The sequence below is a fragment of the Notolepis coatsorum genome, assembly GCF_963971535.1.
Source record: "Notolepis coatsorum genome assembly, chromosome: 18".
Lineage (NCBI taxonomy): Eukaryota > Metazoa > Chordata > Actinopteri > Aulopiformes > Paralepididae > Notolepis > Notolepis coatsorum.
Genome location: NC_140182.1, coordinates 53,419,226 through 53,436,066, shown reverse-complemented (window position 1 = coordinate 53,436,066; position 16,841 = coordinate 53,419,226). Strand labels below are relative to the sequence as shown.

The following is a 16,841-nucleotide window of genomic DNA, read 5'->3' as shown; positions in this document are numbered from 1 at the left end:
CGGCCTGTAGCACAGGCCCTGTAACTCACAGACATGTCTCTTGGCCAATAAGAAAACGCGCTTGTGCTTCAATGGCCTCTCGAGCCTGGGAATAAAAACGCGGCAATTCTGCTCTTTATGTAAGAGGAGAAGACAGCAATTCTCCCAGAAAGACCACAACGTGAGTAAAACAATTGAAAAAAGGTTCATGTAACAATTGGACTAAGACTATCTGAGGAGGAGGCTCTGAAACTCTGAGGAGCCTCTCTCATTGAGAGGGAGGTTCTGAAACTCAGAGGAGGCTCTGACCCAATATACACTACTGGTAGGGAGCAGAGTAGAAGACAAATTGTCTCTACTGCATTGCATCACCTATCCTTTACAATGACAGCAGTCTGTAGTACAGGCCCTGTAACTCACGGACATGTCTCTTGGCCAGCAAGAAAAAGCGCCTGTGATGTTTTCAAATGGCCGGGGGAATCCTGTGTCCCACCTATCCTGATTTGGTGTGGGAGACAGGAAATCCGCCCCCCCCCCCCCTCCTGTGACGAGAGAGAGAACACCCTCGACAGGGAGACTGATAGGTAGAAAGGCACAACCTCTCGGCCAATCAGTTTCGTAAGGATATAACTATATCCGGGGGGGGGGGGAAGCACATACTTACCTGTAGAGTAAAAGCCTTACATCATGTACGCCAGCCACAGCCGATAACCTCGTTTGTGTAAAAAACTGGCTTTATCCACGGCTCTGGCTTATGTGTGAAAAACTTGCCACCCGTTATTTTTATCATTACCCTCAAGCAAGAAGAAATATCAGATTAAAGAGAGGGACTCAAAGGTCCTTGGTTCATATGCCATATGTACAACTCTGTAAGCTAACACCCATACCAGTTGTGGACTCAATGCTATGTTTACCTAAACGTATTACATGAAAACACACTCAACTCTCATCATACAATAAAACCCAAGTTCACTTTTACTCACGTAAGAAAGAACGCTGTTTTAAGTAGAGAGAAGGACATAAGCCTTGGCTAAGTGTTAGAACTACAGGCTTGGCCCAGTTATACACAATAGCAACCGACGCAAATTTTCAGAGAAAACTGCATAAACTCCAAGCAAGAAGGCATTTGTAGCTGTGAGTTCACATAGCACACGTCGTATCCCCCAAAATGCAGTGAAGTAAACACACGTTTCTAACCAATTAAAATCACATTGTTATTAACCAAAAAATTCGGGGGGGGGGGGGGGGGGGGCATAGTGTAATGTCCTACCGGACCCCCGGACGCAGGATGTATGGCCGCAACAAATGGCTGGTCCACCATGTTGACGAGGCCTCTTGACGAGCCTCGCTCCGGCGTTTCGACCACATCCTGCGGCCGGCCATGGTACAGGCCGACGACATCTTCTGCCAGAGATGACGCCAAGTCAGATAAGAGTGCTCAGGGCCCGCTACTTCCCCACGGCTAACGCCAACGGTTTAGCACAAGCTAACAGCTAACTCCAGGCTGACGGTTAGCACCAAGCTAACGTTTCTAGCCTTCATAGGCCCACCGTCGGCACTGACCAACGGCTCTTACCGGCCTACCGATAGCTACCGGCTAACGCAGCAGCAAGCTAACGGTTAGCACTCACAGGCCCACTGTTTAGCTAACGGCTACTACTGAAGCTGTGTAATGTGAGGAATAGCCATGCAGGCCTGACCACTTCAGACAGCCAACTGTCTCTTCTTCAGCCCACTCTTAAGAAAAAAGGGGGCAGACAACACCCGTCCCTCTCACAGAACGGTGTTACCAGAGATACAGTGGCATCGGCAGTAAAGCTCCGTTTTATTCGGGCTGCTGCCGTCTTGAGCTCGGGGATATTCCACTAACGAAACACCAAGCTCGCATCCTCCGCGCCGGGAGCTTCACTCGTCTTGAAGGCGGGGCATCGTCCAGCGCGGTGGCAGAGGGCATCCCTCTTCAGAGACCCGGGACTCGAACCCTAGACTCGAAATCGGGGCCCCAGGAAAACAAAGCTTGTACTCTCTGAGGAGGAGCACTGTGTTAACGTGGGGCATCAAACAAGAATCCCCTCCATACCGCTATGGAGAGGTAACGAAGGGATTCTTGCTCGGAGCCGTCTGTTGAGCGGGGACGCAAGCTGTGCAGCTGCCCCCGCACAACTCTCTCTGACACACCTGAGGCTCACGTCACAAAACACCACCCACCCTAGAGAGACCGTCAGCTCTCCCACAGCCGACCGCCTCTCGTGGCATAGTATCCAGCTGCACAGGCGGAGCACAACGCCGGCGGGGGAACTGCTCAGCGACGCGTGCCCCAAATGTGAAGCGCCGGTGGAGGTCAGAATGGATCATCATCCTCTAGACTCTCCGGTGGTGACGACATTATCCTTTCTTTCTCCCGTAAATTAGTGAGAGAGGGAGAAACAAAAGACAATGCCAACACAGCTCCTATAACTAACTAACTACTTTATCACTAAACTTAAAGCGGTGCTTTACACGGACTTTGGTGGTGAAAGTAGGGAAGGAACTGATGGTATGGCCATGACCCCGCTTATATAGGAGCGGATGTGGGAGTGGTCAGGCAGATGGGTGCGTATGCGTGGTGAAAGTTTTCATGATAGTATATGATTAAAGGGATAGTTCCAATAGAGCAAAGCGTAAGCTATATACGAAATATAACTGAATAATTCAGATATATACTGTATATATACTGTAAATTTGTTTTAGGTTTTCGGAGGAACAATGTTTTCAAACACAATTGTGTTTTTCTTAACCCTTTCACTGCCACACGACAGAAGGTTAACCCTTTACTATCACACAACCGATGGTCAGGCTGTCATGTGGCAGTGCAAGGGTTAACCTTCTGTGTATTGTCGCGGTGAAAGGGTTAACTGTTTTGGTAGCGCGGCGGTGAAAGGGTTAAGGCGAGACAGCCTCTGTGAATAGGCAAAACAATTATTTGTATAGATATCACTATGAAACTTTCCCAATTTGTTATATACATAACAACTAAGAAAAATTTATTGCAAGTTTTCTGAGATTGTATGTATATATATATATATGCACAATAGGCGTTAACTAATTAAATATGCGCTCATTTGCATATATCGCCAGGAACAGAATCAGCAACATTGGAAGATGTCAGATTCCAAAAAAATAATCATTATGTTGACACATAACACAATTCACTTTTTATAGAAGGGATTTGTCTTTTTATCATCCCATAAATCAGGAAATACTGACCTACAGTCTTAAAAAATTTAATTGCCAGGTTTTTTGGTATACATTTACTATAAGGCTATGAATGATATATCAACAAACCCCTCTGTAAAAAGAAGTAGGGTATAGATAGGTGGAAAGTGTGGTGTGTGTAGGTGCTAGGGAAATGGATATGACATCTACAGTAATAAGAAATACGCATAAAAACAAATTTTGGGGAAAACGCCCTCAAAGTTCTGTATTGTAATTGTGAGTTATGGACACAATCAGACAAGTAAAATAAACAACTAATTGTGTGTTTTCGATATTTTATTGCCACTAGTTTGAAATAAGACATGTTAAGGAAGCAAACTATAAAAGAATCTCAAAATCTCAAAATTGCCTATTCACCTAGGCTGTCTCGCCTTAACACTAGCACAGCTGACAAGGGGTCACATGACCCTTAGGCATTTTCAATAAATGGTATCCTCGTCACTCGGTCGAGCTCCAGCTCTGTCACTCAATGACTTTTCCTTAAACTACCCATTTTATCTGGCACGGTTTCTGAAATTTCAAAATGACTTCAGGAAAATTTTTATTAGAATGTTATTCCAGACAAAAGTCACAGCACTTTGCGAGCATCTAGCGCAGGGGTGGCCAACCCATGGCTCGCGAGCCGCATGTGGCTCTTTGCCCGTCAATGTGTGGCTCTTCCATCCAAAAAAAAATATTAAACAATTATAATATATATATTCTTTTATTATTATTTTATTTCTTTAATTTTTTTATGTCACTCAAACCTACATTTCATTGTAGTAAACCTCATATTTTTATATTCAGAGGTAATTATATAGTTTACACTGTTTAATTTTCTCATATACAGTAAGCTGTCGGGTCATCTGACCCGTTCCTGGCGGGAATTAGTGGCATTTTCTCCATGGCTGTGCTAGTGTTAAGATGGCAAGTTGGGAGTGTTATCTTAAGATGGCAAGTTGGGGGCAAGTGATCTGGATTGACTTATATATTAACTGTCCATAACACTTCAAAACAGACTGATAAGGTTTCTCTGAACTGGGGTGTGAACCTCATGACTCACAAGCAGTACTTTGTCTTTGTGTTGTTTTAGGTGTGTGATTCAGACACGGTCCTGGACCCAGCATGCACCATAGAGATGCTGAAGATCCTGGAGGAAGACTCAATGGTGGGAGGGGTCGGAGGGGATGTACAGGCAAGACACTCCTTCATTCACAACACTGTTGTGGTACATTACAGTTGGCTTTATATCTAAACATGATTGTGTGGATGAATGATAATTATTATTTGTCTTATCTTGTTTGGTCCTTTGCTCGTTCTCTTTCTCTCCAGATCCTTAATAAGTATGACTCGTGGATCTCCTTCCTGAGCAGTGTGAGGTACTGGATGGCCTTCAATGTGGAGCGGGCGTGCCAGTCATACTTCGGCTGTGTCCAGTGTATCAGCGGCCCTCTGGGAATGTACCGGAACTCCCTCCTGCAGCGCTTCTTGGAGCCTTGGTACCACCAGACCTTCCTGGGCTCCAAGTGCAGTTTCGGCGACGACCGGCACCTCACCAACCGTGTTCTGAGCTTCGGCTACAAGACCAAGTTCACAGCGCGTTCGCAGTGCCAGACGGAGACGCCCACACACTACCTGCGCTGGCTCAACCAGCAGACACGTTGGAGCAAGTCCTACTTCCGTGAGTGGCTCTACAATGCCCTGTGGTTCCACAAGCACAGCCTCTGGATGACCTACGAGTCCGTGGTCACCGGCTTCTTCCCGTTCTTCCTGGTCGCCACAGTGATCCATCTGTTCTACCGGGGAAGACTCTGGAACATTCTGTTGTTCCTGCTGACAGTGCAGCTGGTAGGCATGGTGAAGGCCACCTATGCCTGCTTCCTGAGAGGCAGTCTGGTCATGATCTTCATGTCCCTCTACTCTCTCCTCTACATGTCCAGCCTGCTCCCTGCCAAGATGTTTGCCCTTTTCACCATCAACAAGGCCGGCTGGGGCACGTCGGGCCGGAGAAAGATCGTGGTTAACTTCATCGGCGCCGTGCCCGTCACTGTGTGGTCACTGGTGTTGCTAGGGGGAGTGGCCTATACCATCTACTGCGAGACACAGGAACCGTTCAGCGAGACGGAGAAAGCGCTGCTGATCGTGGGGGCTATTCTCTACGCCTGCTACTGGGTCGTCCTGCTGGTGCTGTACCTGGCCATCGTAGCCAAGCGCTGCAACAAGAGGGAGGAGCAGTACCACCTGCCGTACGCAGAGGCATAGCGCTGCTAGCAGACACACCGCTATGGCATTCACACAGGGCTTTAGTGCTGTGTGACTGTAGTAGGATCCTATTGGTCCTGAACTGGCAGCTACAGTCACGGGCACAGTACGAGCTCTAAGCCAGCTCTGCTCCTAAGCTCCTCTGTTGTGTAGGTGAGCTCCTTTAGCCGGGAAGACTTCTACCTGTCTCTGCCAGGTGCTAGAAATAAGTGTGAATCTGATGTCAGAGGGGAGGCACAGTCATCCGTAAGATGGAACAGTTGTCTGAGTCAACCTTTGGAGGTCACACAGGCAAAGAACTTGAATTGGATAGAAATGGCATTCCATGGCCTGTCATGGTACTTTAGCTGCTTGCTATATGGAAGCTAGTCTTCCACCCGACCATCCTGGCACATTACTTTGAGTGCTCACCCGTTCTATCAATTCAAATTCTATGGTGGACCTCTCCTACCTACATCGATCACACACTAAATGGTGCTCCACACTGCAGAGGCAAACCAAACTGAACCGAGCAGAGTTGTTCATGCTGCTCATACGCCAATCATAGTTGCTGGAATTGTGCTCAGAAGGACAATATGTAATGGGACAGTACATGGGCACAAGTCAACAGTAGAAAACGTGACAAAAAAGCACAGCACTGTTGTAATGGTGCACATGTCAAATCATGACACATCAGGGCAGGCTGCGGAAAGGGGAAGGACATGGTGGGGACAGATGTATAGGCTGCAGTATTGCATGGTTAGTTCTCTGTACTCAGTCTCCGCTGTTTGAGGAGACGAGATGTGATACAATGAGATGAAATGTGAGGAGATGAGATGCGATGAGATGTGAGGAGATTAGATGAAATGAGATGAAATGTGAGATGAGATTATATGAGATGATTAGATTAAATGAGATGAGATGTGAGGAGATGGGCTGAGATTAGATTAGATGTGAGATGAGATGAGAGGAGATGAGATGTGGCAAGATTAGATTAGATCAAATGAGATTTAGATTAGATGAGATTAGATTAAATGTGGTGAAATGAGATTAGATTAGATGAGATTAAACAACTGTGCTTTACTGTCATATTTCTATCCAAGTCTCCAAAAGCTGCTCTTTGCCGCGTCAACTGAATGAGAGAGAAATGGAGACATGTTCATCTATCTGACAGTGTTCCTAACAGAATGTGCCAGTATGAGCCAGTATGTATGTGTCAATGCCACAGTGACAGAGACTTGCAACAGGGAGGGTTCCGATAAACCAGCCTTGAAGAAAATGTGAAACTTTCCACTGTAGCACTTCATGTGGTTGGAATCCAATGTCAAAATGAACAGACGTTTTCAGGGTTGAGACCATAGTCTCACAACAGATCAGAAATGTGATCTAAGACTGCTCTCACCGGCCACAATCACCTGCTACAGTTGTATTTTTGTAATGCAGTTATGGTTTATTATCAATACAGACAATCTAACATTTGTGCATAATGTAACATTCAGTTATCCGCATATGTGGTGCTGTTGAGCAGCGTCAGGGGAGGAACTCTTAAGGTCCTTGTAGTTTGATCATCAGCAATCCTGGCTCAATCCTCTGTATTTCTGAATGATTCCTTGAAAGTTTTTTTTTATCTGCTTGGAATACACTAGGGAACAGAGTCCCTTAATTTTACACCATAACAACCCCTTAAAATAACTATTATTTCCATAAGAATTATGGTAAATTAAGAAAGAAATTAGGTAGAATTGTGCATGGAATAAGTCAATCTAAAAGGGGGGGGAAAGTCCTGCATTTTACCCTTAAAACACATTACAACCCCTTGATTTAAATTAAGGTAATTGATTTAGCCTGACATTACTGATTAAGGTATGTTTAATGTTTTAAATTCCCCTTGATTTTTTATTAAGGGGTGTGTGCATATATTAACTCATTCTGCGCCATCGCTTAATGCGCCAGAGGGCGCTAGTACGCCATCGCTTTAATCAATGGGGGGTGGACTGCGAGATTTGCGAGTGCTTAAAATATATCTTATATTATAGCTATGGGTCTAATACACCCGTCGATTGTCAGTGAGTTGCTTCCAGTCAACATGTACAAAACAGATTGTTTTTTCATCCGTACGTACATTTCCGTTTTATACCGTTTTGAATATGAGTATAGTTTTGGTGATTCTTAGTAATCCCAGGAAAAGACGCGATAATAGCCCTTTAGTGGAATACACTAAACAGTAAACACGTTGTAATTTTTTGCCTGATTATCGAATCTTCCTGAAATCAATGCTAGATTATCATTATTATCCTTCCTCATGCATACATGAAATGGCCCTCGTAGCGGGGCACTCGCCCCGCCACCTCCTGCACTCAACGGTACAGCCACACACACACACACCGCGATCGCGGTAGAAAGAAATATCAGATCAACGCAAGATTTTATATATAGAGTCCTTACCTGGTCTCTGATGTAATGCAAAAGAAATAATCCAATTATCTGATCGCCATTCCAAATACTGCTCGTGGAGGTCCGTCCCTCATTGCCCGGCATTGCATATGAAGGGGGGGGGGGGGCAGCATAGCAGATGTAACGTTGTAAAGGCTAGTCCTGCCGGAGTATTTAAACCCTGCCCGCATGGCTCAGATCGGCCCTGAAAAGAAACTACACCATTTCTAATAGAGTGCAATACCGGCTGGAAGGCGTAAGCGGCGGTATTTGCCCTTTTGCGAGCTCAGACCCATTCCCAATGATAACATCAGGCTGGATGGATGAAAAATGTATGGATATAGCTAATCAAAAAAAATAACGATTAAAACCTGACTTTTCTCGTGATTGGCGCTGAACGGTTGGCGAGTTAACCTGACTTTTTCCGTGATTGGCACAGAATGAGTTAAGACATTTGTAAGTATTTTTTCAAGGAATGATTGTTCCCTAGTGATACCAGATAGGTGGGGTTTGAAATAATGATTCATTACTAGTATACATTTGTGACTGACAACAGAGCTGACCCAATCCAAATTGTCCTGGTGCCCCATCTGTAACCCCGCCCACCTGGGACCACAAGCAGACCGAAACAAACAAACACTAAAGAATAATTTTCAAATGCTCATTTGACCCAGTAATGACCATCTGTAGCCCACGAGAAATCGGGGTCATGGTTTCATCGAACAATCCAGCAGATTATTTTGTATGAGCACTTTTATCGATTGTGTCAAGGTGCCAAAATCCTGTTTGTATAACACACTAAAGTTTCATTATATGGATATATTCTCTAATTTAGGACACGTTGTGTCCTTCTACAGTTAAACAAGCACGTCTGGTTCCTTCGTTCCATCGTTTACAATGTGAAGATCCACGACCAAAGAGTAGCTCTCTGATGTTCTTTTCCTTTTTATTCATTCAAACTTAACATAATTTCAGCATATTCATTTTCACATTCTACTCACTTCAGATTTCAAATGACAAGTTTCAGAAACACATTTGGTGTAATTTTTTTGCAGGTGTATGCAGCGTCAGCAGAGTTGCAATGTCTAGTGCATCGATTCAATATGTGACTTTTCTTTGTTGTTGCTTTAAGCCGTGGAAAATTCCACCTTTGTGCTATTTAAGTTATGTTCATTATATTATTTCAAGGTGGGTTGTGTAAGTTGAAACTTGAAAAGTGCAAACAAGACACATAAGAGACTAAATATGTTTACAGGCTTTGCTCAGCGTCTCCAGCGGCCGACCAACAGTGCGAGAGGTCATGTAGAGGTCATGTTCCCAACCTGGCGGGAGATTTCCATCCTACTGTAAAACTTAAAGTACCCAGGAAAACCATCATTTTTTAACAAATAATCGCCAGGCGAGTATTGGAGGTTTTATGGCTCATCACTATACATGAGAGTTTTCCTAATTCATTCATTAGGAATGCCTGCTGTATCTGGACACAATTCTCCCATTCATACCCAACAGAGAACTATTGCATATTCCTGAATGAGTTTCTTTGGGCTTTTCTTCATAGTTAAATTTTTCCATGTCCGCAATGTCCTGCATGTTTATTTTTACTTAATTCATTCATGTTTGTCTCATTGAGAATAAATCTATTTTCAAATACAGCTTGGAACGAGTACACAAAAGTCACATTAATGAAAAAACACACAGTGATTGTGCCCCAAGGATAAGGATGAACAGCCGATGTCGAAAATCAGAGCCTGTTGCCAAAAGACAGTCTAAAATGCATATAAATAGCCTAATTATAATACTATGGAATTACACACCAAGCATGTATTACATGGCCCATAACGGCCCCCAAGCAGCATTTCCCTCTTCAACAGACCCGTGCCCATTTGAAAACTGGGAAGATACATACAGTACAGTAATACATACCGTATATACCACAAACACATAGGCCTATTCATTAATTGAGTACGAAGAACCATATAAGTCTATTTTAAGTTTTCAGAGGAACAATGTTTTCAAACATTATTATCTAAAGATGATAAGTTAGTGTTGTGTTCATTCATAGTTAAAGACAGTAGACGTTGGGTAGTTTCTTCACAACTGCAAATACATGGGCTGTCCAAAAATCTAAATGGACTTATATTATATGGTTCTTCAGTGCAAGTGTTCAATCGATGAGCCTTAATTTCTTGTGTCTTAATGTATTTCATGGATACAAACATAAATATGCCTTGAAGGAATACTTTTGACATTTAACATTTTATTTAATATTTTCTTCTACACAAGACACGTGTCACGTTACAAGGAAATGCGTCTATATTTGACTTTCAGTGTCCCATGTTAGCATCAATAGCATTCCTCACTGAAACCATGGGTACGGCTAGTGTATAGCAGGGCTGGGTGGTTAATCGAGTTTCAATTTCATTACGATTTTGGCTTGAAAACAAGATCATCAAGATAAAACAATTATTGTGCCGCATGCCATGATGCTATCATTTTGTCTTGTGTTGTAAATGCAGCGCACCCTTCCTTCACAGTGGTGTGCTCCGGGAGACAATCCCATGTAATAGTTCTTACTAGAGATCCCATACACGGCACTCTGCAGACAAGGGAGGAACGCAAATCTTAGACAGACAAACACAAGAATAAAATACAAGTTGATTGATTGAAACCTTTATTTATTCTTGAAATGGCATTGAGGTTTTACCCTCATTCGCAATGCCATCAAGATTACAAATTCAAACAGAATATTCAGAATACATATGAAAGGGATAAAAGACAAAAGCACAGGTGAAAAAAAACAAAGAGGTCAAATTAAAATTAGTTAAGACACTGAGATAGGGAGGTTTGTGATTATGTTTTTAAATTGTCCATATGATAGTGGGGAATAGATTTTTAGTGTGAGTTGAAGATCATTCCAGGAAGCTGGTGCATCAAAACAAAAGGCTGACTTACCAAGTTCAGACTGAACTCATGGAATATTTTCTGAAAATCCGCCTAAATATATACTCCACTTCTACACGGTCCATTTGCATATTCTTGGTATCTAGGGACATCTATGGACCTCAGGGAATGTATTCACAGTGTCAGAAATATTGTGTCTATTACTAGGCTTGCTTAAATTGTGATGAAACAAAGGAGAATATGAATTATGATTTTTCTTTGCATCTTTGACAGTGAATAACACCATGCTAATAATGACCGAACATTAAAAACTGCCACTGATCTCGTTTAGTACCTTCTTGAGATCATGTGTACAAAGAATCTAAGGAAATTAATAAAGGGAAGATGATTAAACAGAAGGTTCTGTAGATACAGTACTGAATTCTCCCATCAGGACCAATGCAATTTGAAATATTATTATAGAATATAGAATAGGAGGCTTATAAATGACATTATTATAGCCAATTCGCACATTTATATATATATATTAGGGATGCTCGATATTGGCTTTTTTACCGATACCGATATACCGATATTGTCCAACTCTTAATTTCCGATACCGATATCAACTGATACTGATATATGCAGGGTTTCCCCCCCCCAAAAAACTGAATAATCTCAGGTAATTAACATTACATATGTCTTGTTGTGGAATTAACATAGCATTATGCATACTTTTGACAATAAATAAAAGCAGAATTTGTTCTTACTTGCTTGCCTGGGTAAATAAAGGTTATAGAAATGTAAAAAAAATATATATATCTTTTTTTGAAAACCGATACCGATATTTTCCGATATCACATTTTAATGCCAATATTGGCCGATAATATCGGTAGGCCGATAATATCGGACATCCCTAATATATATATATATACATATATTATCTTTCAAATGCCCGAGTTCAATTTGGATTTAGTATCACCAGGCGTGCATAAGAACAGATAATGAAATCTACTGTAATCTACTGTACATTTTTATTTTCCCCACAGTGCAACCGTTTTGAAACTAATTTCAGATCTAATTGTTCCTACATGTTAACAATAGGGAAGAAAAACGAACTGCCTTTCAATATTTGTCAAAAACTTTACCTTTTGTGGCTTATTATCCCAAATAATAACAGTTATTGAAATAATTCATACAGAACTCTGAACCTTGAACCCCATAGAACCTTACAGGCAGTGTATTTTTCCATAATTCGAACGCAGAACCAGACCTGTGGAAGTCTGCTACAAAATGGCCACAAAAAGACTACAATTCATGGTTCAAAATATCCAAAATGGTCGCCCTCGCTAAATAGACTTGACCAAATCGAAAAGTAAAATCTATCTAATAACACTTTTAACCTATTGCTAAACTAACGTATTGATGATAATATACATTCTACATGTTGTTGTGACATGTTTATGATGTTTATACTTGAATACGTTTGAAATAAAAATCGCTACCTTTATACAACAGTCTTAAAAATATTGATTTATGACCAGATGTCATTTCGGGACCGGTACCAGTCCCGTCGGGTGGAAGAGGTTAAGTGTAAAGGCTGACTTACCAAGTTCAGACTGAATTTGTGGGACCTTATATGTAAAGGCTGACTTGCCAAGTTCAAGGAAGGATTTCAAAACAAGAGGGAAACAAACACACAACAACAAAAATGCTAACTGACAACAAAACAAAAACAGGGCAGTAGGGACAGTGGGGCAAATGGGGTAACAACACACTTGTGGGGGTAGTACAGGACACTGGGTTTGGTACTGTAGGTGCACAACACAGGGTTTAGTTCCCTCACCACACACACCTTTTGTTACCAAAAAGCATTACAATAACAGCGTTGTAATCTAGGGCTGGGCGATAAAACGATAACGATAATTATCGCGATATATTTTAACACATTCCCTGCCACCAGTCTAAGCCTATGGATATGTTTACCTTCTTTGCAGGGCTATAACTTTTTAAATTGTATTGCTAAATTGACATTACTATGGCCCATTCAACATCGATTATCTATCGTTCAGGATGTAGGAACTGAAGTGGATTCCCAGGCTGTTTTGGTTCTGCTCTGCTTCAGAACCTGTTGGTTAGTACTCTCGGCGTTGTGTCTCAATACTTTAAAGCTGGGAATCACTTCTCTTCAAACTGACTGAGCAGGCCGAAAGGCAGATAGGTGAATAAGGAGGAAGGATAGTTTAACAGTTGTTTAATAAGAGAGAAAGAGTGTATACAAATTACGATAAGAAGATGCTATGGTTGTTGATCACAAAACACTATGCCGTAAGATGATAACAACCAGACTAATATTTCAATATAAAGATAAATTGTTGCTGGTCTTTGTGTTGTCCTGGCTGACAAAACAAAGCAGTCTGTTTTCCCTCCAAAAGTCCTTTGTTCTCGTTCTGCCTGCTTCCTTGGTGTTGATGGTGGGTGAGATGGTGAGAGAGGTCTTGTCCTTGGTGGTGTTGGTTGGTTCCAGAGTGTTCTTCGGTTGTTTCTTTTTTTGTTCCTCTCCCACCATCACACACCCATTATTATAGTCCAGGCCGTGTCTCCGAGTTGATGACATCATCACATTCGTTCCTCCAATCACAGGACTGCTTAAGCTGGCATTTGAAAATAGGGGTTTGGCTTATAGGCCAACCCTTTTCACAGTTACTGCAAAAAGAGGCTGTCTTTAACCCTCTACCTTAATCAAAGTTTAAACATTGCATCATTTTCATTTCCTTATATCTTTTACTTAAACACATTACTTGACTTGTTAGTACTTTGATGAATCAAAGTTTATATTGATTACCTAAACACAGATATATTTCTTTATTACTAAGTCTGTTTGACTTTCAGAACATATATCTAAATCATTCTGTTAGCTTAATAGAATACATTTCAATACCATATAACAAGCTTAACAGATTGCAGAATGTGTAACAATCAATTTAATCATATTGAACATTAATTGAAAATAGCACAGACACATTAACTAATTGTAGACATTTTAGTATGACCAAACACTAATTATATTTTAACTTACTTATTCAAATTACTATTTTAACAATATACCAGACAAATAGTTAGCTTGTTTGGAGATGTTCTGTGTGTGTGTGTGTGTGTGTGTGTGTGTGTGTGTGAATGTGTGTGTGTGTGTGAATGTGTGTGTGTGTGTGTGTGTGTGTGTGTGTATGTGTGTGTGAGTGTGAGTGTGTGTGTGTGTGGGTGTGTGTGTGTGTATGTGTGTGTGAGTGTGTGTGGGTGTGTGTGTGTGTGAGTGTGTGTGTGTGTGTATGTGTATGTGTGTGTGAGTGTGAGTGTGTGTGTGTGTGGGTGTGTGTGTGTGTATGTGTGTGTGAGTGTGTGTGGGTGTGTGTGTGTGTGAATGTGTGTGTGTGAGTGTGTGTGTGTGTGTCTCTGTGTGTGTGAGTGTGTGTGTGTGGATGTGTATTCGAAAATGTGTGTGTGTTAGTATGTGTGTGTGTCTGTCTGTGTCCCCAGGCCGTCTTTGATCACTGTGTGTGTGTCAGGAAACTTCAGCGAGATAACATGTCTATATGACCTTTTGGTCTCTGTTTGATCTTTACAGAGCCCATTGTCCCCGGCCATAGCAGATGTTCCTTGGGTTGCGGTCATAGATAGAATCTTTTGACCACTCAGTTCATGTGTAAATCGACCTGTGTGGCCTACAATGGCAATCACTTCTATGTAACCACACACACATTCATATTTCTTATTGTTTTGAGGCCTAAATATTTCCACATATTGAAAATCCTGAGTCTATGTTTGGGAATTTACTACAGATCCCCACTCGGATAGTTTACCTATCCTTAATATGTCAAACATAGATATCAATCTCTACACACTACTATCTAGATAACACTTAAGACATTTTAAATCATATTAGGATAAAATATATATCTGATTTGTCACACTTAGATCCTAAAATTCAAATTAGCCATTTCAGTTTTTGTGATCATGTGCAGTCTTTAATACTTGTTCTCGTACCAAGATCAATAGAGCATTTGAGGAGGGGGGTCATGTTTTCTAGATTTGACCCTGCCTCCTCTTTATTGCTCAGAGCTGGTGCAATATCACGACTGCTGGGTGCAACTCAGAAAGCAAATTGCCTTTCTTATTACACCCCATCTTCTGTCAAGCACATCTTGACTCGTGGAGATCCTCTCTTAGGGGGTAGAGCCCCCTGCTGTAGTATCTTCTATTCTTCACAGCGATGGGGAGGTCGTTGCTGGCTGCCCGACCCCTTCGCTGGTTGACCCTCGGATCAGTGGAAGAGGTTTGTGTCTCCTCCCCTCCGCCTGGTCGTCGATAGGGGCGATAGCAGCTCCCCCCCTTCGCTTTTTGACCCCCTGGTCAATAGTTGAGGCCTTGCTTCTGTTGACAGCCGGAGTTGTTGCTGAGGCCTAGCTGCCTGTCTCCTCGTTGGTTGTCTGTCGTTTCCCTCTGAAGCCTCAAGACTCGGTCACTGCGTTGGCCAAGACAGGCGTCTCCTGGTTCTCCGCAGTGTTGTGGTTCCCCATGGAACCGCTGGGTAGACACTAGCCAGTGTCCTGGATCAACGGTACCGATGGAGTCCTCGGTCTTGTTTGTACCACTCTCTGATGACTGTGGATCCCCCAATCTCCCCTCCGTATCCTGTAGTGAATATATCGCTCCGGGGCACAGTGGGGATCACTTCTACCACAACAATTGATTGAGAATCCATAATTTCCATCCCTCAGACTCTCTTTACTGGTCTGAGCTTTTGACAACTTTCTTTTCCAAATCATTTATCTATATATTTCATGGCTTCTAGATCATTAAATTTCAAAATTCTGAAAAATTCACATGGCTCTCATTATATTATGCTGTCAAAACAGTATACTCTCCACCTCTCGATGTGAAATACACATGAAAACATCGTTACCGTCTTCCTCTGGTTTCGGACAGCTGCATCCCGGACCGGACAGCACTGACATCCATTCTCCCAGTAACCTGTGTGTATGGCAACAATTCACAGTCCGCCTTAAACACACATCTTATACATCACAAGCCAATTATCAATTGCACATGTTCGCACCCTACACAATACTAATTTGGCCAATAGCGACCAAATCTATTGAGCTTCATTAATGTACAGAGAATCATGCTCCCCAACACTATTATCCACCGCGACACACCCCCAGCCCCTAAAACTGGGTATTCAATGGGCGGAGAACAAAAATCCATAACTAGCTCATGTTCCTTCACTTTGTTCCCAGTCCATTTTACAGACACATACTACCCCGTCCTGATGTGTCGAGATCACTCCCAGCTTGCCAGGTATCCTAAGAAAAAACACAGAAAGAAAGAAAACAGAAAACAAAACACAAAGAAAACGCTGCCAAATCAATAAATGAAAAAATAAACCAAACTTGTGAGCTTTCTAGCTCATTTTTTTTTAGTAACTTTCATTCATAATCTAATCAGGAGCATGTTTTATCATTCAATATATCCCACCTCTACCCTAGTCAGTTGCATATATTTTTATTCTGCCGGTGGCCTCTGCAGACATGACCTTTGAAAATGACCCTTCACTCCACAGCCCCAACAACACTGGCGGTCTCCCCCGGGTTGTGGGACCCGGTGGGTCAGTTGCCTGTGACCGGATGACCCTGGGGTCATTGGGCCCAGAACACGTCCTGGTGGTGTGCCATCATCGCCATGGTTCCCTGGAGCCTGTTCGGAGGAGAAAGCCACGTACCTATTTGGTCCAGTCACAGTTCCTTGAGAGGGGCCCGTGGTTGGGAAGGGCCCGCCACCTGTCCCTGCACAAACACGCCCTGTTGGGGATATATGGTCCTGCTCTGCACAGTTCCGAGCAATGTGTCCGAGGGTCCCACACGTCCAACAGTGCACCTGCCGCACACGGTAGCCAATCGGATTCCTGCCTTTGCCTACACCTTTTCCTCGTGGTTGCCACCTCGTGGGTGGTCCTATTGGGGTTAGTTGTTGTCCCGGCACGGGTTGTGGCCCCAACTGGGCCTGTCTCTGGCCAT

General features: G+C 42.7%; 1 protein-coding gene across 1 annotated transcript in view; it reads left to right on the top strand.

Annotated features, from left to right (window-relative positions):
• The window catches only part of has3 (hyaluronan synthase 3), a 50,076-nt gene extending 40,617 nt beyond the window's left edge, over positions 1–9,459 (top strand). Inside the window, exons 5-6 of the mRNA XM_084334283.1 lie at positions 4,307–4,408; positions 4,546–9,459. Coding sequence (XP_084190409.1) covers positions 4,307–4,408; positions 4,546–5,475 — 1,032 coding nt within the window. The 3' untranslated portion in view covers positions 5,476–9,459. The remainder of the gene's footprint in view (positions 1–4,306; positions 4,409–4,545) is intronic.
• Positions 9,460–16,841: the final 7,382 nt, after the last annotated feature.